Raw genomic sequence first — 26064 nt, 5'->3', positions numbered from 1 at the left:
TTTCGTTCGAACTGTGTGTGATTGATCGCTTTAAGCTGGAATAAGTTTATTGATTTAACAATTAGCATTCACATTCGTAACAACCTACACTTACAATTTTGGTGTTCTACCGTGTGATGGGGACTACGTTGTTCCGACTGCTAAAGTGGCTTGCTAATATTTCGGCTATACAAAAGACATTCGATCATTCACCTATCTTATGAGAAGAAATTAATGCATACTTATTTCCTGTGTTCGAATTACCAATGCAATGGAACGATCTTGATTGGGTACAATTTGACGCTATCTCGAAATGCCAGATTCTAAACGCAAAACAAATCTAATATTAAACCATTGGTCTTTGATAAGGATATTTTACACTTTCTTACCGTATTCAATAGTAATAGTAATAGTAATTCAACTTTTAATTTTCAACTTCAATGTAAATTAGTTCAGTAATAATCAATAATAAATTTCCCACAATAGCAACTATAACTGTGAAGTAATCAATTTTGCTTATCATCAAGATTGACGGAACGTTTCCAAATTATGTCATCATTGTCATCATCTTACCTGCTACCAACATCTATTCCCTACCAATGCACTGTGGTAGCCAGTGTGATCCAAAGCCAGCCGAGGGGCTTGCTGCGTGCCGTACATACCTCTGTTTTGGGGGCCCCGAATTTACCTCTGCATAAACTTGTTGGTATCTTCCTTCACAGGACAGACGTCCTAAGCGCGAGAAGAACCTCCGCAAATCATGAAATTAGCATCCACGCAGCAATGTTTGGTACCATGACCCCACTTTTGGCACCGACGGCGTTGAGTGGAGTTCTGTAAATTTCCTCCAGGTTTCTAGAAATTTGTACCACGGACATCGAAAATATCGAAAAATTTTGCATTTTTCTAAAATTTTAATATGTAGACATGATGATCACTTTTGTTAATATTCTTACGGTGGTCCTTTCCGAAGAATGCCAGGGTGGGTTCTCATTTTTATAATGATTACTTGGGCTGGAGAGAATCTAAGAAAATCATCAACTCCATTTTCGATCTTTTCAGGTGACTTATATTGCCTAGAGAGACTTTTCAAGACGACTCTGAACAAACTTTAAGTTTTGTCGTCATAAGTATAAAAAATATGCTTCTTCAGTTCAAGACGTTTAATAAGAAATTCGCGATCATTAGAAATTTCCAGAAAAACGCCACAGTCTCCTTTCTTTGCGATTTGAAAGGAAAACTTGATTCCCCTATCGGAGTTCAAGATCTCCTGGCTAAATCCTCCAAACTTATTGCTCACTTCGATGCAACACAATCAACATTAACCATTTCACCATTGGAAGAAAGTGCACATTCCGGAGAAACGTCCTTCCTTTCATTTTTGCCTCGTTTAGTGACAGTTTCAAACCCACGTTTTTGGAAGGAAATTGTAAATTCAAAGATCCACGCTTCCTTTTGTTCATGTTTTCTTTTCAGCTTGACTAGTTTTCTGTGCAATCAAATTTTGTGGAATATGCATTACGATAGATAATACGCTCCAACGCTTGGACTCGACTGTTTACAGCATCGATATTCCCCAAACGAACCTAAGCAGATTAAACAACCAAACTAATTAGGCAAAGCCAAAACTGCCCTCGGCCCGGGGGTGGGCGAAAAAGCTCCGATAATTGAGTGCCAACAAAAATAATTGATGACTGGATCCCTAACTAACCGACGTCGATGGCAGCAAAGTTTAACTGCTTCAAACTGACGCTCGAATGACGGGGTTAATTGTCGTCCATTTCGCCGGAAGGAAAACGGAAATCGTCAAATTGTATTCAAATTGGTTCCAGCAGGGATGTCACACTTTTTTTTTGTGTTAATATCCAAACTGATCGATTGGCTGTTGACTGAAAGCCATTCGAAACAAAATGAATGTAATTATTGAACGGGAGTTTATTTTACCAGTCTATGAATACGCATTATGAACTCGTTAGCCGGGGGAAGAATTTTAATTAATTATATCATCAATGATTGAAACAAACCTTTGAGTGATTTTGATGATGAGTTCAGTCACTCAGATGATGGGCTATATCATTATTTTCGCACACAGTTGTTGATTGAATGGTGAAGAACTATTTCGAACCACGCTCTCGATTCGAATCTTTTTTTTATAAGTTATAGCGAGAATTTCTTCCTGTGAATTGACGTATTTAAATACTGAATGACTGAACCATTCTAATATTTCAGTAATTAACTGATAAAATAAATGAATACTATGGTACAAGACACTAGCTGTGTAGAGTCAACATCTCCCACTAAAGTGACATGTTTAACATCATATGACATAGAGTCATCGTTTCCACCACAAGTGGGCCCACAAACGACACGAGATTGATGGCCTGTCACATGGCTATGAGTTCTTGGGCTTGTTATTTAAAGATACACATGGGAATGTCTGTGCAGAGCAGACGGTAGGCAGAAGGTGAATGATAAAGGTTAAGTAAAACCAAAGATGCTTTCGACGATTGGCATGTCTGTCACGTCTCTCGTTATGGGGTCATTTCCTGCCAACACAGATGGATGTATCCTTTGATGCTTTAATGTGAAAATCTGATGGAATTTCGGTTTTCATTATGAGCTATCTCTCGATTTGCACCTACATTTGTTCAGTGACGTGTAAAATTCGGTTGTATGTATTCATTTTTTCATTAAATTTATACTGCTACCTCCATCAAAGGCAATTATACATGGTGACAAGAGGTTGAACAAAGTAATTTTCACAGAAATTTGGTTAACCTAGTGGTTTATATTGATTACGCTTTTGGGTATCAATAAACAACATTCCCAATTAATATGGCTCCAAGCATTCTTCTCCATTCACGTAGTTTTCGTCCTACAAGTGAACCGCGTAGATAAAGTACGTCCTACATTGTGGAATAAATGTAAAACTGAAAACCGTTCTTTTGACATATCCAATTATAATACCACATTTTTCGAATTCCAGATCGCCAAATGATGCGCCCCAATTGCTAAGCAAACCCCATCCAAGTGGAACCCCCACAACCTCAGAATCCCGCCATCAAAATTGGATCCCAAGAACCGGGCCAGCAATAGTGTCACATTTCGCCCCGGGTGCGGCCGGCAATTGACGCGTACCGAACCGAAATCAACATGCCACCGATAGTAATTCTGTGCTTGCAGCTAATTATAGGAACCGTGTGCGATGCTTCCCCTTATATCCGCCCAGCCTTGGCCGGCCCTGTAGCGCTATTTCCTTCCGCGGGGGCATCATCACCTTCGCTACATCGCTCGTCGTCGTCGAATATCAGCACATCAAAGCGGCAACCGACGACGTTAATTGAATCTGGCGATGGTTTTGCTTATCGGCAGCATCATCAACCTCCCGGGCAGCAGAAACACCATCAACCGCCGGACGAAGGACACTTCTATGGGCAGCAGCATCCCCATTTCCGACAACCGCAAGCATTTCCTCCGGACCATCACGTCTACCAGCCGGGCCCGTTATCGCCGTTCAATCGTGGGGGTTCTGGATCGGAGAACTTCATGTCAGAAGTCCCATCGGAGCCGCAAGGTGAGTTGGAGGGTTTTTTTTTCGTAGCTGTTTCTTGAGATGTCTCATGGAGCATTCGACATGGGATTACAACTATGGTTGCTATCAACTTTTTACAAACATGTTATTAATTTCATTATTTTTTCTTTGAGGCACTTTTTGAAACAGAAATGAAGAATTGATTACACTTCAACCGTTTTTTTACGACCGTTGTAGTAAACGATTACAATCTCTACAAATCATCAAAATAGACGGTCATGATTGTGCGTAAATTTGTGGAGAAATTTATCTTAGGCTGCCATATTATGCTAGTTTGCTTTTGTCACAAATTGTTCAAATCTAATGGAACAGAATCACCATCTAACGACAGAAATATGTATAACTATACTTCTGTCGAGAAACTTATAAGTATACTGGAGTAGTTTGTACCTTTTAATTGTACCCTAAATGCTTATCTTTGACAGATACGCGTATTTCGACTATCACTTGCAGTCTTCTTCAGTGTCAGTTACTCGTATCCACTACAAAATCCAGGGTACTCTAATCTACTTTTAAGTTTTTCTATTGAGATTCTGTTCAGAGGGTTCAAATGCATTAAAAAGAATTAGATGACAACATACTGTTCCATTTGTTTCGAAAAAGTTCTAATGAAATAGAACCACAGCAAGAATGGGATTTTTTTCAATCATACAATTAATTTTTTTTTTAACGAATTCAGATTTTTTCATTGAAAACCTAATGTTTATTCTTCAAAAGAATGTCAAGGAGAAGGGGCCATGATCAGCCGGCGACGCAACTTAATAGCGATGCTCTCACAAGAGTGCTGGACGGCACTGACGTCCATTTTCCGGATACAATTCCGGTTCCTCGTGGTCGACTGCTTCGTATTCTTGGCCCACCATTTTTTTTTTTTTTTTTTTGTACACTAGGGCACTGAGGGAGCTGAAAAAAATCCTCAATGCGACGGCACTGGGGCAAGTTGGTCAGGCTCCTTTTTTTTCGGCACATACGGTAAAACCGTAATACCGTACAACACGCTTGCTGTTACCACGCCATCTTCAATTGAACTGACAGCACCCGATCGAAAAGAAATATGCCCCCATTTTTTAGGGTGTTCAAAGAGCAAAAAATGTGCGCTCTTTACTTTAATTACAGGAAGGTATTGAAATTACTCTTATTTTTTACTGAGAGAGAAGTTATTATTATAGTTGGCAACACTATTCTATAAATTATAAAAAATGCAATACAGTCGAATTTCGTTCGTTGCATTACGTTTAATTGCACTTCGTTTTAATCGGGCTCCCGTTAAGTGGGCTATAGCCCACCTAAAACGAAGACAAGCGTCACATTCTGACATAAACCGCAATTTGTCAATGTTGGTAGCCCTGAATTTCTATTGTAATCGGTGTTTTGACAGCTCAAATCTTAGCCCGATTAGTGAAAGTCTTTCACTAATCGGGCCACGGGTTTAGTGCAACGAACGAAAGTTGACTGTACAGTGATACCTCAATATAACGTAACTCGATTTTCCTTTATTTTTATATTGTAATAATTTCTTCTTCTTCTTCTTCTCGACATTACGTTCACACTGGGGGAGACCCTGTTTCTCAGCTTAGTGTTCTTCTGAGCACTTCCACAGTTATTAACTGTAAGCTTTCTTTGCCAAAGTTGCAATTTTCGCATTTGTATATCGTGTGGCAGGTACGATGAAACCCCATGCCCAGGATCTTTTCGTAATGGAAATTTCCCTGACTACCAACCGGAAATTGAACCCAGACACCTTCAGCATGGCTTTGCTTTGTAACCGCGGACTCTAATAACTCGACCCCACCACCTTATCCCCCTAACCCAATATTCTTTCCATGGCAGCTGTGGAGATACATTATTAACTATTAAACTTAAAAATCTCTCAATGTTTTCTAGAGTTCCTAGCAAACTTTGTCTTGCCATTGTGTAGGCTATTGAAAAACGCCATGAAACGTCTCATAAAAAATATTGTTCCGTTTACTATCGTGTTTACGATTAGTCCCTGGAAAAGTCCTAAGCATTTCATACACACAAACACGTCAGAGCACTCTAGGAACATAGTTGTGAGAGAATTTTCAATATCTGATAGCCCGTTATCAAGTCAACTCGAAATGTATCAAAGTACTCCGGAAAACAGTACCTAGATGAGATTTTTTAGGAATCTCTTAATATTTTTGGTGTATTGTGGTGATTTCGGCAAATGTGTTGATGGGCTCTGGATAAATTGCTGCATAAGTTCTGGAAACAATTTTGAAGAAATTCTAAGAATTTTAATATGAGCAATATTCATACAGGAAAGTAGACTTCTTTGAAAATTAAGTCAAATGCTTTTGAATTATTTTAGAAGGATTTTTAGAAAAAAATTCCCAAGAAAATTTTTTTTTATGGAAAATTTATGAACAAATCATCAAACGACTCCGTTAAAAGATAAGAAATATCATTGAAGGGTTATCCATGAAAAAAATACCTAAACGAATACCTGGAAGAATTATTTGCGGTATTCTGGGAGAATTTTTCGGGTGATTCGGGGAACTTATTAGCTTTATGAGGAATCTCTGAAGAAATGTTTGTCATGATAAAATCCATGGATAATGCTCTGGAAGAATACTCTAGAAAATTCATTAAGCAAAAACTTAAGAACTATTTCAGGAAACTTCTCGTGGAATCAATGAAGGATTTTTCCGTCAAACAATCCTTGAATAAATTTAAATAATACGTAGTTTTTCATAAATCCTTGCAGAAACTCCGGTATAATTTCATTATTAAATTGCTGGACATATTCCGAGAGGATTGTTCTTCAGGGTTTTAAACGAACACCTGTACATTTTTTTTTAAATGGTTCCTAAAGCATTCCTCGAATAATTACTAGATTGTTCTTTGAAAGGGCCGCTGAAAGAATTCATGAAGATAGCTGGAATAATTTATAAAGGAATCTCTAGACACCTTTTTTCCGGTAACAATTTGAACGTATCCAAAACAGAATTGCAGTAAGAATTCATAGTAGAGTCGACTTGAAATGTCGGAGAAATTGATTGACAAGATTATTGATCGAGGGCGCAGTGAAATTCATTGAAATTCATAGGAAACCATTGAAGAAATTCAAAATACCACGAATGCAGAATTCCCTAGAAACATTTCCTAGATTTTTATAATAATCCCTGATGGAACTTCTGGGAAAATTCACAGAGATATGATTGAACCATTTCTAGGTGGAACTCCAGAAGAATTTCCTCATGGAGAAATCCTAAGAAGGGAAACCGTAAAGCCAATACTATTAAAAATACCATGGGGGGAGGCTGGAAGTGGAAGAGACCAGTGCTGGGAATGGTAATAGTAGTAGGCTTGAATTTTCGCGAAAATCCCGTGGCTCTCCAGTACAGTAGTTCAAAAACGTGAATCTCATCAAGTAGCCTATGTTGGGTGCACGAATTTTCTAAATCATGAGTGTCATTGAAGGCTCTAAATGCGGGAAATGCAGCGGGAAATAGAACATTTTTCTACAGTAATTCTGGGTTGCCCTTAGCAACGGGTGTTTTGCTATTTTCAAGGCATTTCGCCTAGAGCAGCGATGGGCGTGAGTTTCACTGGCTTTGCTGACTGTGATTGGCTTTGCTTGGCTACTGTAGAGTGAATTTCAAGATTTTTCCCAACCCTGGAAGAGACAAATTCAAACAAGTAAAATTTCAACACATGAAAGACGCTCAATGAACACGCAACGAAACAACTTTCTCCAAACGAATAGTCCTGTAACGATTTCGCTTGACGCTTCACTCCATTATTCAATAACAACACATTAATCATATTGGTGATCTAACGCAGAGCTAAAATACATAGATGGCGCTCTTCTAGAATAGGGATAAGTGCAACTTAATCAAAATGTTAAGTGATCACTTTGGAAGAAAAATCACCATAATCATTTAACTGACAAGATTTTTGCAATTTAAGGCACAGAAAACCGTAAATATTCATTTCAATTTGAAAAACTTTCGTGACCTAACCTCACTTTCGATCGCCAATAGCGGAAAGGGGTTAGGCTCCAGCGTTACTACCCATACAAAAATTTTAAAAATTTCGTACAAATAGCGTTACGGAGGGGGAGGGGGTCAAAAATTTCCAATTTCAGCATTACGTATTGAATGGATGCTGCCTTGCATGAATGTATTATCGTGCATTTCACGGCGAAATTCTCTCTCTTTCGCTCTTCAAAAAATACTTAAAAACAACGGTGCCAGTACTTTGATCTATCAGCTTTGACAGATACTAGCACCGTTGTTTTCAGGTTTCTCAAAGGAGAGAAAGAAAGCGATTTTCTGATGACGTCACCGTGCAAGGGGCAATTCTTTTTTGTTCATATCTCGGCTTTATTATAACGCTTGACACGTGTCTTGCTTTGCGCGCTACGCAACACATACAACAACAGTCTGTTGTTGCTCCATGCTCTTAGCGATCTAAGCAGTGACATACAAATTTTCCCCGCCCACTTGCATTACAGGCAAACGAATGATAAAGAGAGTGCCCACCTGAACAGCGCATTATTTTAGTATCTTTCGTTTGGATCGGGTAGGGGCAGGCTATCGACATCGATAGAGACACCATCTTCTATGGTGACAGAGGGCTCTTTTGGTTTGTCAGATGGATCAGGCCCGGGACATCCTGTCTACTGCAAAGCGCTGCAGTTGATATAGGCATGTCCATTGAGGTCCCCAAGCAAACTGCCACGAACACCAACGCACAATGAATCTTACACAAGTCGATTTCCGCAGAATGAAAACGTATCGATGTTTGTTTGATGTCATTGAGCTTTCGGTCAACGGCAGGCCAACAAGGAAGTGATAGCTTTGCAGCAATTCTGTTTATATTTGGATTCTCACAGCAAACAAAAGCAATGTTGTGACAGTTCTCACAGCAAACAAAGAAAATTTTGTCAACATTGCACTACTACGCCGGCAATTGGATTGGATTATAGGCTGGGTCAAGGTGTGTGCATTGTACTCTGTAGCCAGAGAATTTAACCCGCCTTGGGCTGGGTAGGGGAAATCGACCAAATATCGCATTCGTATCTGGGCGAATCATGAGTTTCTGGGAAAGAATGTACGAAGAATAAATAACGAAAGATCGTACAACCAGTGTTGCCACATGTACAGATTTATCTGGAAAAGTACAGATTTTCGAATAGCTTTTGGTACAGATTCTGTACAGTACAGATTACAGATTTTCACTGAAAAGTACAGATTGGTACAATTACAAATTGTACAACAAAATCCAAAAGATGCTAGGAATCGGAACAAGTTTCTACGACACTATTATTGAATCATACTATTTGCATAGAATTAAATATTTATTATTTAATAAGTGAAATTATTTCAATCAAAACTTTGTTAAATTTCCAAATTAATTAGGATTAAGGTTTCTGTCAACAACTAATGTGTGTGAGATTTTGTGTACAGATTTTTAGAATCTCTGGTACAGATAAAAAAGATTTTTGAACCTACTGTACAGATATAACAACACAACACACGGCGCGCGACACGAAACCGTTGGATCCGTTCACTCGATTCAGTTCGTTCTTCCTATACGAGCCGCTGAGCCGTTCAAAAGATCCGATTCACTAACGTGAGTTATTCGGATCGGATCCGTTCACTAAAAAGATCCGTTTTGCCCATCTCTGGAGCACATACCTGTATTATATTAAAGAAAACTCACAAATTTTCTAACTACGCACAACTTTCCTCGACTTTTACTATTAAAGCTAGGAACTAGAGCAAAAATTAGATTGATAAAAGAAACTACCACTACGTTGTTCAAGCTTCTCACTCACAAGGTCAACAACAAGACAAACGCGAAACGCGACATTTCTACCTTGGTTGACGGTTCGAGCAAAATTGAATTGAAGCCGTGACCTGGGCAGGTGATCTCTTTCGAGCCCAGCGGACTTCTTCGAAATTGTTCAGTAAATGTGAAATATATGCTGGCCGATCGCATGTTGGCATTTTTTTTAAATTGATCGGTGTGGATTATAAAATTAGAGCGCTTTGAAGGTAACTAATTGATTTGAATTGAATGGATACATTGTTCAACCTGGAGAGAAGGAAAAAATGTTAATAGAAGCTTTTATAAGTAGCTATCACTTTCGAAAAACAAAATCTGGTGGAATCCCTGGGACCAAATCTGAAGGAGGATTACTTTTTGGAGTCAATGGAGAATACTTGTCGGCACTGTTTTAGGAATACCAGGTAGGATACTTGGAAGTATTCCTCGAGCTATGCCGGTGCTTCCTTCATTGGGCAAATAATCAACTAGAAGCGTTAACGTGTCGGTGTCTTTTAAAAAAATAAGTTACGTTATATCGAAATTAATAATATTATATCGAGTTACTTTATAAGGCGAATACATAATATCAAGATATGACTGTATATCAAATCATATGTGAGATAAGGGGCCGTCCATAAACCACGTAGTCATATTCCCCAGTAGCTCTGCATTGGTAAGGCCAATATTTTGGACTGTCATAAGGAAAAAGTCCTATATTATATCTGAATTGTTGGTAAAAGCTTGTGACTTCAAAAAGATCATGAATCAAAATGGAGCTTTTGGAGCGCAACCAAAAACTCTGAAATTGTTTCAGAACTGAGAGTGAATAGGTGAATTTATTTAATAATTTCCAAACATTTTTCTTTTTCATAATTGCCTACGCAAAACTCTGTAAACAAATTTCCATAAATTTATCTACAAATATCCACCATGACTCTTTTAGAGATTTTTCTAGGTTTATTCATTTTTTTTGAGAAGAACGCCGATTTAAGGTATTTATTGAGGTTTTGATGAAAGCGAAATATTACTTTATGATTACCTACCATAATTCCATCAAAAAATTTTGGAGAGAATTATGGAGATATCTTTCTAGAAGATAAATGATAAATGCTAACAAAATCAAGATTGTTGAAGAGTACAGGAAATTTCAAGATCATCTATCGTTTAATTATGCATAGTTAGGATTTTTTGTGGAATATTAGGATAAAATTGAAAGGGTGAGAATCACAGCTCTTGAAATTTTAACTCAGAATTAAATTATGTGCAAAAACAGCACTTACTAAAATCCGATAAAACCCCGTGGTTGACCTCGCCACACCGAAAAGCAAAAAACACAAGGCGGACGATCAAGTGCTGGATTGGAAGGAAGTTTGAAAAGAAATGTTCATAGAATAAAAAGGGAGATGCAAAGGAATCACAGAAAAAGTTATAATCAACTCCAATCTCACTTACACTCCTATTGAAATCCTGTATGTCACCTGAAAAGTACCGTACCGGCCTTGGTACACGGTTTTGGCCACTTATGGCTCTCTCGGACACTGTTAATCTTCTTCTGAACTTCGTAAACATGTGTAAAAAGGGAATTATAAAAGGGCATGATGGATATTAAAACAATTTGAGAGGAAATTCAAATACAATAAAAAACGTTAAGGTGAATGAGTAACAGAAAAACGTGCAATACACCCCAGCTCCACGTACACCCTTAGCGGCAACCTGCATTCCCCGTCTGACTTTGACGTGCTGGAATATTTCTGAGGGCGGCATCAGATTCAGCCAGTCCAATTTTACAAGAGATCCTTACGACACGCCAAAATGCTATTTTTGTTGCGCAGTGTATAATCTACATAGAATTGACTACTGAATAATTATTTGAAGTGTCAGGCGGTTTGGCTCGGCAGTCTAATTTAAAAAAGGTCCCAAAGCAAGACCAAAACGTTGGAGCGAGTAGAATTTAGTTTGCTTGACTTTTTTAATAAGACTGCAGTGTATAATGATATTTTTTCCTATTGTTAGTCTTGCAGGGCTGAAAGATTATTCTCATCGTTGAAAAACTTCAAAACAACTATTTTCACGAACGATTATTGTCACAACCAAAGGTCGTAAATAGGTCAGTGTAGGGGAAGAGCCCCAATTTTCGACCCATTCATACGATTTTGGCCTACTTTTTATGAAAGTTCGAAAATTGGCACAGAATTCTTTTAGGTCGAAAATTATTGCTTTTTCCCTATATAGTATTGTAAACTTGTAAACATTTTTAACAGCAACGGCGAATGAAATGTAATAAGTTGTTAATAAAATGTAAACAAATGAATGTAATGTATGAAATGATACTAATGAAGCTACGTGAATTAGCCATTCATCTTGTTGTGTTAGTATACCGTAGAATACAGTACAGCACATCTGACGAATTATACACAATCCAGCTTATAAAAACTTTTGAAAACAATTCCATGTCATTCCTTGTTTTCCCCAGCAGCTCATACCACCATTCGATTATATTTTCACACTCTGATTGTCGAATTATCCCCACTTTTGTCACGTTTAATTGGGAAAATGATCAAAGCGGGCATCGAGAGTCATACATCAATTACGATTGATTGCTTCGGTCGGTATTTTTCTCCCAACTTCTCAATAATGACGCCACCCTCAAATAGCTTCCATCGATCGATTTCATGGAAGAATTTCGTAATAAGATTGTATCTAATCTGATGCTTTCTGTAGCAATATCTGTTATGAACGATGGTGAACACCCTAAGCAATTATTGCAATTTAATCTTTCTCGCAAATTGTGAATTCGAACAAAAGGTTCAATGCATGGACACCACAACATACATGCACGATGATAACACGCTTTTTTATTTTAATTCGAAGCCTGCCATGTGAATTCGCTGCTTTCATAAAACGAGCAAAAATCGCTATTGTGTATGGTGAGTTGTGAGGAACTTCAATCAAATGAAGCCAAACCGGACCAGTGCATCAACGGTTCAATATGATAGCTTGCCTGACTACTGTAAAACATTTTGGTTTCAATTGAAATTCATTGGTCTTTGTATTGCTTGTCGATCATGAAAATTGAATGAAAAAATAAAGAGTGGAGAAGAGTTGACTGAAATTCACTAATATTACTACAAATTTCACGAAGTAATACACAAAATAGCTTAAAATAAAACTGTTTTTAGTTCCGAGAAAATCGTTTGGGTTCAAGTCTGCTCAGTTCCTAATGGATCAAACGGTACAGTGGGATTAACAATAAATCTTCAACAATCACAATATAGTGAAAAGATCATTAAAACAACCACGTTGTCAATTTATGGATAGCTTCTCACTGACTTTTGCAATAAGTGGATGAGTAGAAAGTTTATTATAAGGTACAGTGGGGGAAGTGTATCAGTGGGGTAAGTGGATCATTCGTCAATATTAAACATAAATTCTTGAATATGTTGAATGTTTTCGCACCATTGCTTCGTTTTAGGTTATATTCTTACGTCCACACTGATACTATTGCAAAACTGGTACTACACGCACACTAACACAAGCAAACTTGTTAGCTGCAAAATCAATTAATTGCAAAACTGTTTTCCATCAATCAAAAATCCATTGTATCTCTGTCCAAAATCGAATTCTATTAGTTTTTTCGACACATGGTGAGCATTTCAGTTCAAATTGAATGAATCACAATGAAAAATATGTGATTTTTATAAATAAATACAGATATATTGTACATGGTACACTTACTCCTACTTTTTAATGGGGTGGGGTAAGTGGATCAAGTATTTTTATCAATTATTGGCAGACTGCTTACGAGAATTTTAATAAGTTTTAATATTCGCAAATGTTGTTTTCCTTTATTTTTTTTCATTCCCAGCTTAGATTTGTCAAATTAACCATAGAGAATTTGAATTAATCCACCTAAAAGTTTTTTTAACCTTTCTGGTATAAAAAAAATAAAATAATAATAATTTCAAAACTCACACAAAACTTTTCGTGGTTTATCTAAGCTGAGTTGAAACAAACGTATTCATAAAGAGAATAAAAAGATTTCAGTTTGTTATTCAAAAATAAATGCAACTCATATTTGCAAACAACGAGTGTTCATCGAAAACATCGTTAGGAGTAATCCTACAATGCTGCTGTATAACTTATGTGTATAAATGGATGAATTTTCTCCAAATTATTCAAGTTACAATGTGTTTTTGTTGTGCGTGTTAGTGTAAACTAATGTATACATATTTTTAAATATATTTTGATTAAATAAAGATACTTTTAATTTTAATGTATTAAAATGTACCATTACTAGCACTAATAATAAGAACGAGAGTAATATCATTCTTACTATACATAATTACATCACATTTGTTTTGAGAACAGATTTTTTTTCTTTTGGTGATCCACTTACCCCACCATGGTGGGGCAAGTGGATCATTTGGCGCACATTTTTAAGTCCCTCATATTCAATACACAACAATCAGAAAAATCGAAATAATCGATGATTTGAAGTATATTAGTCCCTCATTTGTTATCCACAGAAAAAAGTTTGAATTGCATTATTCACGTTAGCTGTACATAACAATGAAGTTGACTATTGATTTTTCTGTATCCACTTACCCCACGGTACCTTATTAGTTTAACCCAGTCATAGACGATGATAGTATTCCCTCGAGTAGAAACTCTCATCCCCCTGAAAAATCAAAAATTAATTAATGGAATTTTGATCTCATACCGTATGCTGTCATGCTTCGAAGTCGAATCCTTTCGTTGAGGCGTACAAAAATAGCACCGTTCATTAAAAACGTGTTCGGCTTGCATCTTTTTCTAATTACGCTTCCCGACCTTGGGCAATAACCTTCCCGCAAAAGAAATCTAGAATTTCGATCCAAATAAAAAATCACACATATACACTCCCGTGCAAAAGTTTGAGGTTACCCTATTAAAAACATACCACGAAGTTTTGTCAAAACCTTCGTGATAACACGTCTAATTAAAACTATCTACGGCCCATTTTTTATCTTTATTAACGAGATTTTTAAACCTAGGTTGGTTTGGGATCAACGACTTTACTGCCTTTTCGAAGGAAGTCGTCACTATAACTTAATGATTTCTCGGAGATGGGATTCGATCCCACGTTTGTTAACTTTGTTAGTTTTCTTAGAATTGTGACATTATAACTACATTTTCCAAATCTTTTAATTTTTAGCTTTTGAAAATTGTTGACCTTAGAATCCGATAAAATGTACCTTTTTTTATTCTTTAGGAATCCTGCTGTGGATTCATTGAGGTCAATGAGTTATGTTTCCTGGTGTATTTTTTGAAAAAAAAATGTAACACTTGCAACAAATATATTAGGAGAAATTTTTTTAAAATAAACGCAATTGTTCTAGAAGTTATATAAGCTCATTTACTTTCAAATAAGTCCTAAAGGGCTTCAATTAGACGTGTTATCGCTGAAAAATGTACAAAACACTTTAATATGTGTTTTTGGGGGTGACCTCAAAATTTTGCACAAGAGTGTAGGCTTGTGAACCACATTTAACTTTTCCAATTTGTTGCCCCCTACAGACTACTACCAGCAGCGATCCGACGGGTACGAGCTGGCATTCCCAGAAGTGACACCGTCGCCATCCTCGTCGGCTGAGATGGAAAACGAAATCGTCGGCAGTCCTCTGCTGTTTGCCGACGACAGCAAATATCCTCCACCTTCCGGGGCTGGTAGCAACTCCAACAGCAACAGCGGGGGCGAAAGCTTCGATCTAATCCGGGAAAGCCTAGAACGAATCAAAGAGGAGGAAGACATCGATATCAAATCGGAACTGTTGATGCGACTTCTGGAGCAAATGCCCGAGGGACCGCTCCCGGTTGTGTACATTGAGGACTCCGCTGGAAAGGGGGCGGAAAGTGGGGATGGCAGTGCTTCCGATGACGATGGAGTGGTTGAAGGAGACGATCAATTGACGGGCAACGGAAGCAAGCGGTCCGGGAGGTACTACCGGAGGTATCCGTGGAAGAGACAAAACTCGAGGAGCAGAACGTGAGTATTATCATATGAGTATTGCTTATTTTATGCGTAGATATAAAATGTGTCATAATAACTATGGATGTAGCCAAAAGGTGAGAGAATTGGGCTTTGCCCTCCCCTGATCTATGAAAAAATTCGAAGTTATCTACCTAGCAGACTTTATGCCGAATGGCGTAGAGCCGCATATTTTGTATGACTTTTTTAAAAAAAGATTGCTTGCACCACGGGTCTGGTTTAGTGGTTAGTGCACACGCCACTCACGCCGTGGACATGGGATCGAATCGCATCCCATAGATAAGTCAATGACGATGTAAAAAGTTGACGACTTTCTTAGGAAAGAAACTGAAGCCGTTGGTCCCGAGATGAACTAGATGAAATCTTGCTAATAAAGATAGGAAACATATGCGCCATGATAATCTCTTCGAATAATTTTTGAAGGCCATCCATCAAGCTCCTGTCAAAGATCTTACCAGAATTTTGAAGGTATCGCCAATAGCTCATAACAGAGGGACTTGACAAAATAACCCCAGACTAAAAGAAGTCGCATAAAAGCTTAAGCAATAACTCGTTAATTCATACAGATTACATCAAACCCTTAAAAGACGGTGGATAAAATCGTCAGATTGATGGGTTTACTCGCATAAAACGCTTTTTTTTCTGAATTCATTTGTGTCGTCCCTTACACTTGTACAAAGTAAGTCGAATCAATTCGTAGCAGCTGTCATATCAACATTTGTTATCATAAGTTAAGTCGCATAAGATCACAGGATAGTTCGGTAGAAAATTAATGCACTTGCATTGTATGCTATTATTCATCACATAACATATGCACGTATATCACCTCCACTTTTGTACGTAAAAGGCCTTTTCGCGACGTCTTATAAGTGAAATTTTGCACATGCAAAGCCTCCAAGTGAATTCGTTATACATCTTGGTTGTCTGAGACGGACATGGCAAACAAAAGGTAGCTGCCAAGGATCTTATCGGAAGAACTACAAACTATCTTAAAATAAACCTATCCAGAAAATCTTTGAATAATTCAAACATGAATCTTTTCAGACGAAGATTTATATATTCGCCTAGGGATTCCAAAAGATATTTATTAGAAAGTTATATTGATTACTTTATCCGGATTCTGCCATAAATTTCTTTAAAGAGCATAAAAAAATATATTTAAGATTCTTCCAACAAATTCTATATTTTTCTCTTTACAGTTTTCCAAAACTTGTCGAAGTTCCAAAAGTTTTTTCTGAGCTGCCTGAGCAGTTGCATCAGTAGCTGCATAGATTGTAGAAACTTTGATTCCTACAGAAAGAAGTTTTTCGAGGATTCGACTTGGAATTTCACTGGAACTTCCAAATATTGCTCAAAGCAAGGATTCTTTCAGATTTTTTCCAAGCATTTCGTCAAAAAATATGTCGGGGATTCTATCCGAGTTTTAGACACTATATCAGTAACACTGCGGAACACGTTTTTGTCTCTAGCACCAAAATACCGCTATTCACTCAATTAAAGGTTGCTGAATCCATTGCCGTTTTCAAAAATATCATAGCACGTCTAGGTTTTGAGATATTGGCTGTTGAAAGTGCAAAAAATGACTATATTAACCAACTTGCATGCAAGTTTGCCAATTTGTAAGGTAATTTATTTGCTTAATTTGCCACAGAATTCAAACTTTATATGTATAACAACACTTATCGACAAAGTTCATAATTCTTTCGATGCGGAAGAGTTATTTTTTGATGGTCTAAAAAATATTGTATTTTCCCATATAAGAGAAACGAAGAATTTTGTATGCAGACAGCAAGCATGTTTGTCCAGCCATTTGGCCGAATGCCGTTTGGCTGAATGCCGTTTGGCCGGATGCCATCTGGCCGAACGCCATTTGACCGAATGACATCTGGCCGAATGAGCCATTTGGCCGAATGCCGTTTGACAGAATTACGAACAAAAAAATCAAAGTGCTACAACGCTGATGTGTAGGATTCATAAGTGTAGCCCAATAACTGATCAGGTTATTATATTGTTTATTTTGGAGATGTGACGGGACGTCATGTTTGCCTCTTTATATGTGCTCCAAGAGAATGATAAAATCAACTTCTTTCCAACTAGCCAGACGTCCATTCAATTCGATAATTCAGGACGAAGTTGTGAACTCCACACATCGCGTCACGATTATAGGCTGATGATTAATTCGTCTCTGGGTTATCAACGGTACGCTAGGGTTTCAAGTGTTTTTTTTTTTTCAATGATTTCATTAGCATTTTAACCTTCTTTTAAACATAGACATAAACAAACATAAACGAGTTGTACTGGTTTCATAACTGCTCATATTTTAATTGGGAATTTTACTTTTTCAAATATTCGGCAGTTCTTTTTAGTTATACTGATATTATGATCCCGATTCTGTTTTTGCACCGTGCAAAAAAAAGTTTTTGGTTCAAAATTTCAAAAAACCGTGCAAAAAAGTAACACCATTTCTCGACGTTTCATGCAAAAATAAGGTTTTGACGGAAAAAATGTATGGTAACTATTTTGCACGGCCGTGTAAAGCAAATCCGAACAAAAATTAAGAGATTTTTCTTCTTTAGCAGCCTAAGCTCATTCAAGAGAAATCGTTGAAAGTTTTAGTTCCTGACAAACGCAATGCAAAAACCTCTGCTGGCAGCTATTACATTTATGTTCTTCTTTCAGCAATGACTGTTTCTTGAACTAATACTAAAAACCCAAATGTATATCAATGCTTGGAAGTCAAGTATTTTTTATCACAAAAACTTTAATAACTTTTGAACTAAAATAGATATCATCAATATTTTTGCATGAAAATTTGCGTTTTGTTAAGTTCTAAAAGTCGTTCAAAGACGACTTTGACGAGAAAATAATATTAAAAAAACTAGAGTTGAAAAACTTATTTTTGTTGGACCACCCTGCGATGATTAGGAAAAAATGCTCTAGATTGGTCAAATTTTGAGCTACAGAAAAACTTTTTTTGGCAAAGTTGATCAAAATTTCAAGTTCTATCGCTTTACCTAAGAGCATATACCAGTATTTTTGCAAATAAAAAAGTTGATTATATGATATGTGTGATATTGTGGACCACCCTAGTTTCAAATGATACAGTATGTAAGCTTACATTTTTAGAAACAATTTTGTAAAAGATCATTTTTGTCTAAAATTTCATTTTCATGCTCAAAATGCAAAATAATAAAGAAATACATACTATGAAAATCTTCAAAATAGATTTAGAGCCCTACCTTTCTTATTTCAGATTTCTCGTCAAAGCGGTCTATCAACGACTTTTAGAACTTAACAAAACGCAAATTTTCATGCAAAAATATTGATGATATCTATTTTAGTTCAAAAGTTATTAAAGTTTGTCTGCTTAAAATCCTTTGTTTTTCAAGGGATTTTATTAGAGTTAAAAAAATAACACATCTGCAATTTTTTGATATAATATACAATTTTATTTTGTCTTTTGAATGCCGTCAAAAGATATTTTTTATGTTTGCCCCAATCAGAGATATTCACAATCAAAGTAGGCATGTTTTTGAGAGAAAAACAACAGTCACTCCTAAACGGAAGGAGATAGCGAGTTTCTTCACTCACCAAATTACGCATTTTTCAAAGCTCTAAAAGTGTTTCATAGACTTTGATGAGAAATTTGAATTGAAAACTCTAGAGCCAGAAAACCAGTTTTGTACGGACCACCCTATGTCACCGTAGAAAAAAAGCTCTCAATCGGTCAATTTAAGAGATACAAAAAAACTTTTTTTGGCAAAGTTGCTTGAAATTGAATGGTCTACAACTTTGCTGAAGCATGTATAATATAATTTCTACAAATAAGAAAGTTAGTTACACAATTTCTATGAAAATGTGGTCCATCCTAATTTTTAATAGAACCGAACAAAGGGCTTAACTAATACAAACAACTTTGTAGAAGACCGTTTTTGTCTAATGTTTCATTCTAAAGCTCAAAATGCATCTTTCCGCGTAAAACTGATTCCTGGACCACTGTGCAATGATGATTTATCCTTCTTCCTTCTTCTTCTTCTTTTTGGCATTCACGTCCCCACTGGGACAGAGCCTGCTACTCAGCTTAGTGTTCTAATGAGCACTTCCACAGTTATTAACTGAGAGCTTTCTTTGCCAAACTTGCCATTTTTGCATTATCGTGTGGCAGGTACGATGATACTCTATGCCCAGGGAAGCCAAGAACCGACCGGTAATCGAACCCAGACACCTTCAGCATGGCTTTGCTTCGTAGCCGTGCACTCTAAGGCCTTCCAGAATAAGCAAAATAAGTTGTTTGAAATTCAACTTGGAAATTAATTACAAATTCATGTTAACTGTATTTCACTATTGGTTTTCAATTTCGGCCAAACGGCATTCAGCCAAAACCCATTCGGCAAAATGACCCTTTCGGCCAAATGGCGTTCGGCCAAATGATCCGGAACCGTTTGTCCTAGAATTCCATCTCAGATTCCTGAAAGAATAATTTCAGGAAATCAATTTTGACAAAAATGAAAGTACTACAGAGATTACATATTTTTTCCAATAACTTTATCTAGCAACTTTCCCGGAAATTGTCTTGAAAACTCCTTAAAAAATTCGTACAAAAATTCTTGCAGTAATTTCAGGAACATTCAGGGGGGAAATAATCCTGGAATTTAATCAGATGTTTCACTTTCAGTATTTTTCCAAATGATCCTCTAGCAAAACATGTGTAATAAGCTGCAATTATTTCTTCAAGAATAAATACTTGTGATTTTCCTAGATTCCTCCAAATGTACAAACATATGCATCCAAGAATACATTCTTCCAAGAATTTATGCAACGCTCAACTCATTCTTGCAAGAGATATTCATGGAAAAAATCCTAGACGAATCCATCGTAAAGTTCCTGGAGAAACTCTGAAATAAATCTGATATAAATGCCTGAATTTCGATAAGTACTTGGGTTAAATTATTTACCTCTGTTTTTTTAGTTATGTTTGTAAGAATTTCAAGAAGCTTCTTGTAGGAACAATAAATGAATTTAATGAGAACTCCCAAAGAAACTCTTAGATAAATTCTTAACCCTTACACGGAAAAAAATCGGTTGCCGGATTCATGAACAAAAAGTCATGAATTCATAAAATTTTATGTTTCATGATATCATGACTAAAAGTCATGAAATCGTGAGTATTATGCAAGAATTTGTATGCTCAGGGCGTTACACAAATCTAATTGTCACTTTCTTCATCTTAGTCAACGCGTCTAATGGCGATCGGTGATTTTTTCTGGTAGTTTTGTTTTTGAAAAAGTTCAAATTGAAGACACTGCTCTTCGGTACCTTGCCATCGTATCGATGATATTCTTGGCGAGATTTCCGTAAGTTCCCACGTTGTGTCACGACACAATCAATCTGCCGGAGCTGTTAGATGTTCCAAAATATACATACAAGCCTTCATCATGATTTTGCAGAACCGGGTCATGTTTGACTTTGAGCGAAGATTTCGCTTCACAAACTCGTCGGCGATTTTAACTGCTCGGATGTGATGCCTTCCCTATGTCCTATAGCAGAGCAGCTCAAAAAAAGCCTTCGGCAGCCGGATGTTCCAGTTCACTTTCCATATCCACAGTATTGTTAAGGAGTGTTCCATTACTCATGCAATCCACCAGCATTTTGTGAGCCCAGGGACCATTTGTCAAATCAATTGATATTCGAAACAATATTTTGCGTACAAACCTAAGCACTGTATGTTCGCGTTCCTGCTAAAGATTTGGCACTCGTTAGGTTGACGATTGTGGAATGTGTTCGCGGTATATTACGAAACTACCGGCGCAAAAGTCGCAACGATTTTAATTTTCATTGCATTTGTTTACCAATAGCAAATATAAACTGGGATCTAAATTGACGTATAATGTTCCGTTTTCATGAAATTAGTTCATGATTCAGGGATTCTGCTTCATGATTTCATGACTCAACTTTCCACTTTTCAGCACCAAAATCGGAATCATAAATGAAAGCCATCTAAATACATGAATATTGCTTATGTTTTCATGAACTTTGTTCATGATATCAGATCCTGCTTCATGATATCATGACCGAAATTGCCACTTTTCGTATCAAAAATAGGAATCATAAATGACAGATGACTAAATCCATGAATAGCGCTTATGTTTCCATGAATTTTATTCATGGTTCCAGTATACATGCTTCATGATTTGAGGATTCCAGCTGACATTTTTCTTCGCTTTAAATTGAAAACGTAACGTTCAGCTGGCGTTACGATAAAATGCTTCATGATTTCATGACTTTTGGTCATGGTGTATTTTCATAACATGAAAACACACTTTCCTCCCGAAATCATGACTCATTCTCCCTATTTCGAGTGCCGCATTTTTACCCGTGTAACCCCGGATAAAGCGTGGAAATGAGGGGTTCAAAATTTGTCTCAAACATCCTCAACATTCAAATGAGCTAGAAGATGGGTGTCTTAGTAGTATCTATTCAGCAGATCAAGGATTATCTGGCATTGAAGGGTCTGATTGGAAATTCATCTACTAGATGGCGCTAGTAAAAAGAAATATTCAATCTTTTCTACCTCAAAATCCTTATCAGCTAGAAAGGTTGGTGTATTAGGCAAAGATGTTCAGCAGATTGAGGGATATCTGGATGTAAAAAAAACTAATTAACAATTTATTCGCTAGGCGGCATTTGACTTAACAAACTTTCTGCAATTGTCTGTATCTCAAGATCCTTATTAGTTAGAAGTTTTATCCGCTAGGTGGCGCTAGCATTTTCATTCAAGATTTCAAGATCATTATCAGCTAGACATCAACTTGTCTTCGGCAAAGATGTTAAGAAGATCAAGGAGTATCTTATGTTGATTAGTCTGATTAAGAATTCATCCGCTAGATGTCCCTAGTAAAAATAAATCTTCAATCTTCCTTATCAGCGAGAAGGTTGATGTCTTCGGCAAAGATGTTCAGCAGCATGTTATTGAGGATAGGGGAAAATCTAATTGAAGATTTGTTCGCTAGGCGGTGCTAGTAACAAATTTTCTTCAATTGTCTGCCTCTCAAGATCTTTATCAGCTAGAAGGTTGGTGTCTTAAACTCAGCCGTTCAACAGATTCTTATTATGGAAAATGTGATTAGATATACATCCAGTGGATGGTGTTAGTAACAAATATTCTTCAATCTTTTGTATCTCAAGATTCTTATCAAGGATTGATCAAGGGCTCTTTCGTCAGAACCCTACCGCTAACCGATCAGCCAATGTTATAATTTCTTCATAGATCTTTGTCCAGCGATGGATATTGTCACTGATTCAAAAATAATCGATATCGATCGTTATCAAAAAATACTGACTGGTTGACTGGATAGGTGACAATAGTAACATTTTTTCTTAAGGCTAAGTAGCCCGTCACTCGTTTTGACATGTTGATTCTTCAGCTTGCAATTTTCAAGTGATAAAACTCAGTGATCATAAGTAATATTGATTCAGATAAGTAACACTACTTGCGTTTACAAGCAGAAGGTGTGCTGATCTGATACTATGTCAGTGCAAAACCAAGTGATTTACTTAAATTTGCAATTAGACGAATTAACCACAATCATCGATACAAATTTCAATAACAGCCTACTTCGCCTTAACTGCAGATATCTCGATATATTGTAAAAAATAAAGGCTCGTGTAATCGGTCGAATCTTATATTCTTCAATAATGCAATCAGTCATATATCAATAACTTTATATGTATGTGCAGAGCTACTTAGGCACTTCCATGATTCACTGCGGCATGGGGGGGGGGTTATCTCGGCCGAATCTTCTGAAACTTTGCAATAATAAGCACTTCAATACGACGCATATTGTGGACAAATATGAGCTCAGTAGCTTTTAAAAAAAATCACTGCCGATGTGAACCAAAAGTACCAAGAATAGGATCTAGCCCTATAAGTGTAATTAACAAAATTACGGAAGATTTTTGATAACAAGATAAGAATTTCGAATAGCAAATACCCGTTGACTTTGATTTGACGTTGACATGATTCATATTCCAATCGCTCGACTTTTGCTGGTGTTTTCCCAACAAAATCACTCACTTCACAGGATGATCAATCCTTCTATGATTCAAGTCATGCATTTAAAAGTTGTGAAAATACCAATTTTGACCTTTCAAATTCATACTGTTCAGAATATAAGTCATGTTCTGGTATTGATTGAAAAAAGTATCTCGTTTTTCCTTTATTTTAAAAGTAGGTCGATTTTTTCTAAATGAACCTTTTTTATCCTGTAAATTGTTGATCAGCTTATCCTTTTGAAACAATTTTGGTAAGACCTCTGCCAAGGATCTGACATAATCCTGCGAGAATGACGCATCTTTGAAAAGTTCAAATAAAATATTACGTTTCGCAATTTTTAACAACATAGTTTTATTTTAATTTATTTCCCGTGATCTCCTGTCCCCAACTTTTTTACAATGGTAAATCTGTAAGGTGCAAATTTGTGGAGATACCGTATAACCGAAGACCCACTAAAACCAGCCTATGACTAAATGGTGTATATAATGAATAGATATTACACTTCGCCTAAGATCATTTTGTTGTTGGGTGAATTACGGAATTACTTGGGGAAGATCCAGTACATGTAGCACGTAACCCTCTAAAACCCAAATATTTATTTTTGATCTAAACATTATTTTTCGCTGTCTTAAATCGATCTGAACACGTTGTGGGCAATGATTAATTTATATTTTGGTTTTTGATTTTTCTAATTCTTATTTTTAAACATTCCTATCCTTTTTTATTATCCTCTGATTACCTTTTTCTTGACAATAATTAAAAAATAGGTCTTACAAAAGCTTTATAACTAGGAATTCTTCTAATCTTTTTCTGAAACATATATTGTTTTCCATGTAACTTACGGAAAAACTGTTTAGGAGTAAATTTTGCACTACCAGGCTCTACTTGTGTGATCGGTTTATTGTGGAAAAATATAAAATGTAGGTACGGATTTTTAGATTCACACTATGCATTGGTAAATCATAAATTTTTCAAAATTTTCTCTAAATACAATCTAGAATACAAAAAAATGTTTCAATTGTTAAAGTCAAAAATAAAATAATTTTGATTTTCACGCTGTTTGAAAATAAACAAAATTCCAAAGGGTACCCCGTCTAAAAGCGGAGTTGAGTATTAGAGGGTTAAACACGTTTAGCAGAAGTAGCATCGGCAAACTATTTTTCCTGACCTGCTTTTACAAAGGACCGGCTTTGGCAGTCCTTCTCTAGCTACCCCCATGAGTGATGCAACTAAGTATGGGAATTAGCATGCAGTTCATCATTGAAAATTCCAAAAAATATTATAAATAAATTAGTTTACATTCATGTTGCTTGAAAACCTACGAGCTACAAAAATATAAAGAATATCATGAAATTAACATATTTTCTACATGATAATAAGATTCTGAGACTTATAACAACAACTATACAAGTGAAATCATTGCAGTCAAAATTTAGTGTACAAGAAAGTAGATAATCCCCTGACTGAAAACCATCGTCATCTTACACTTTAATGTTCTTCTCATCCATCCATCATATCCAGATATGACGCTGACGCTCGCTATCTGTGCGTCCCGAGCCGGGAGGACATCTTCAAGCTGCTCGTCGGGCTGCACGAGAACCGAACCGGCAACCATCAACGGACGATCAATTTCTGCAATCGGAAGCGACCCGCCAAAGCAATTTTCACAAACATCCGATTTCTGGGATAAACTTCTCCTCGTCAGCTCCGGAAGTGAAATTCCCATCGACGGTTTTGTGCAACGGATGGACGATGGCGTCCTGGTCCGAAAAAAATTGTATTCATCTCCAGTGTGTATTTTAATCGCGGGACGCTAAACCTTCCGGATGGAACGTGAAATGTAAAAAAAAAATCAAACAAGGAATTTAACAACAATGGCAGCAAATATTAGTATTGTATAAAAAAAAACTTTGAAAAACTGAACGACCCACGGCAGCAGCTCTAGACGTACTTGTGTCGCGTAGATTTTGTCTGTTCCTTCTCCGGATGATGATTTGAAGGAGCCTATCATAAGCATCAATTGATGAAGCTGAACTTTTTCTTTCCTTTCTTCTGAGAATAAATACATAAAAGGGCTCAAAAATACAGAAAGTTATGAAATATATCACGAAACGATCACCAGTTCGTAAACTTGTAACATATTTATAGGTAGCTTATGGATACTTGTGAAGAAAAAGTAAGAAGATGGACATAAACACCTAAACAACATAACACAGCATTAAGCAAACCAATTACAGTCTACTGAATAAATAAGATGTGGTAAACTTATGTGAGCAACTGAAAGCCAAGCAGTATTATTATGTACCGTTTTATCAGCCGTTTTATCGATTTAAGTGCATTTATTCTGGAATAAAATGGAAATCTATTTAAACCGAACGATAATTGCGTTTGGATGGAACCAGAGCTAGAGTTACGATTGCTCCTCACTGAAGAAAGGTCCGCCCACAAAACTTTTCGCTGATGTCATTCAAAGCTCTAAGGTAAGTAGCATTCTTCCCCTTACAAAGAATCCCTAACCTGCATAGGTTTTGACCACATGGCTTCTGAGGGATTTTCACAAACTTTTACATAGTGCGTTACATAAATGTGCATAACTGATACTCCGATTTTCAT

General features: G+C 36.7%; 1 protein-coding gene across 1 annotated transcript in view; it reads left to right on the top strand.

Moving 5' to 3' along the window:
• The window catches only part of LOC5573899, a 65140-nt gene extending 39291 nt beyond the window's left edge, over nucleotides 1-25849 (top strand). Inside the window, exons 2-4 of the mRNA XM_021847641.1 lie at nucleotides 2966-3553; nucleotides 14927-15395; nucleotides 24973-25849. Coding sequence (XP_021703333.1) covers nucleotides 3133-3553; nucleotides 14927-15395; nucleotides 24973-25141 — 1059 coding nt within the window. The 5' untranslated portion in view covers nucleotides 2966-3132 and the 3' untranslated portion in view covers nucleotides 25142-25849. The remainder of the gene's footprint in view (nucleotides 1-2965; nucleotides 3554-14926; nucleotides 15396-24972) is intronic.
• The last annotated feature ends 215 nt before the right edge of the window (nucleotides 25850-26064 follow it).

Source organism: Aedes aegypti, chromosome 2 (assembly GCF_002204515.2).
Source record: "Aedes aegypti strain LVP_AGWG chromosome 2, AaegL5.0 Primary Assembly, whole genome shotgun sequence".
Classification (NCBI taxonomy): Eukaryota; Metazoa; Arthropoda; class Insecta; order Diptera; family Culicidae; genus Aedes; species Aedes aegypti.
This window is presented reverse-complemented; position numbering and strand designations above follow the sequence as displayed.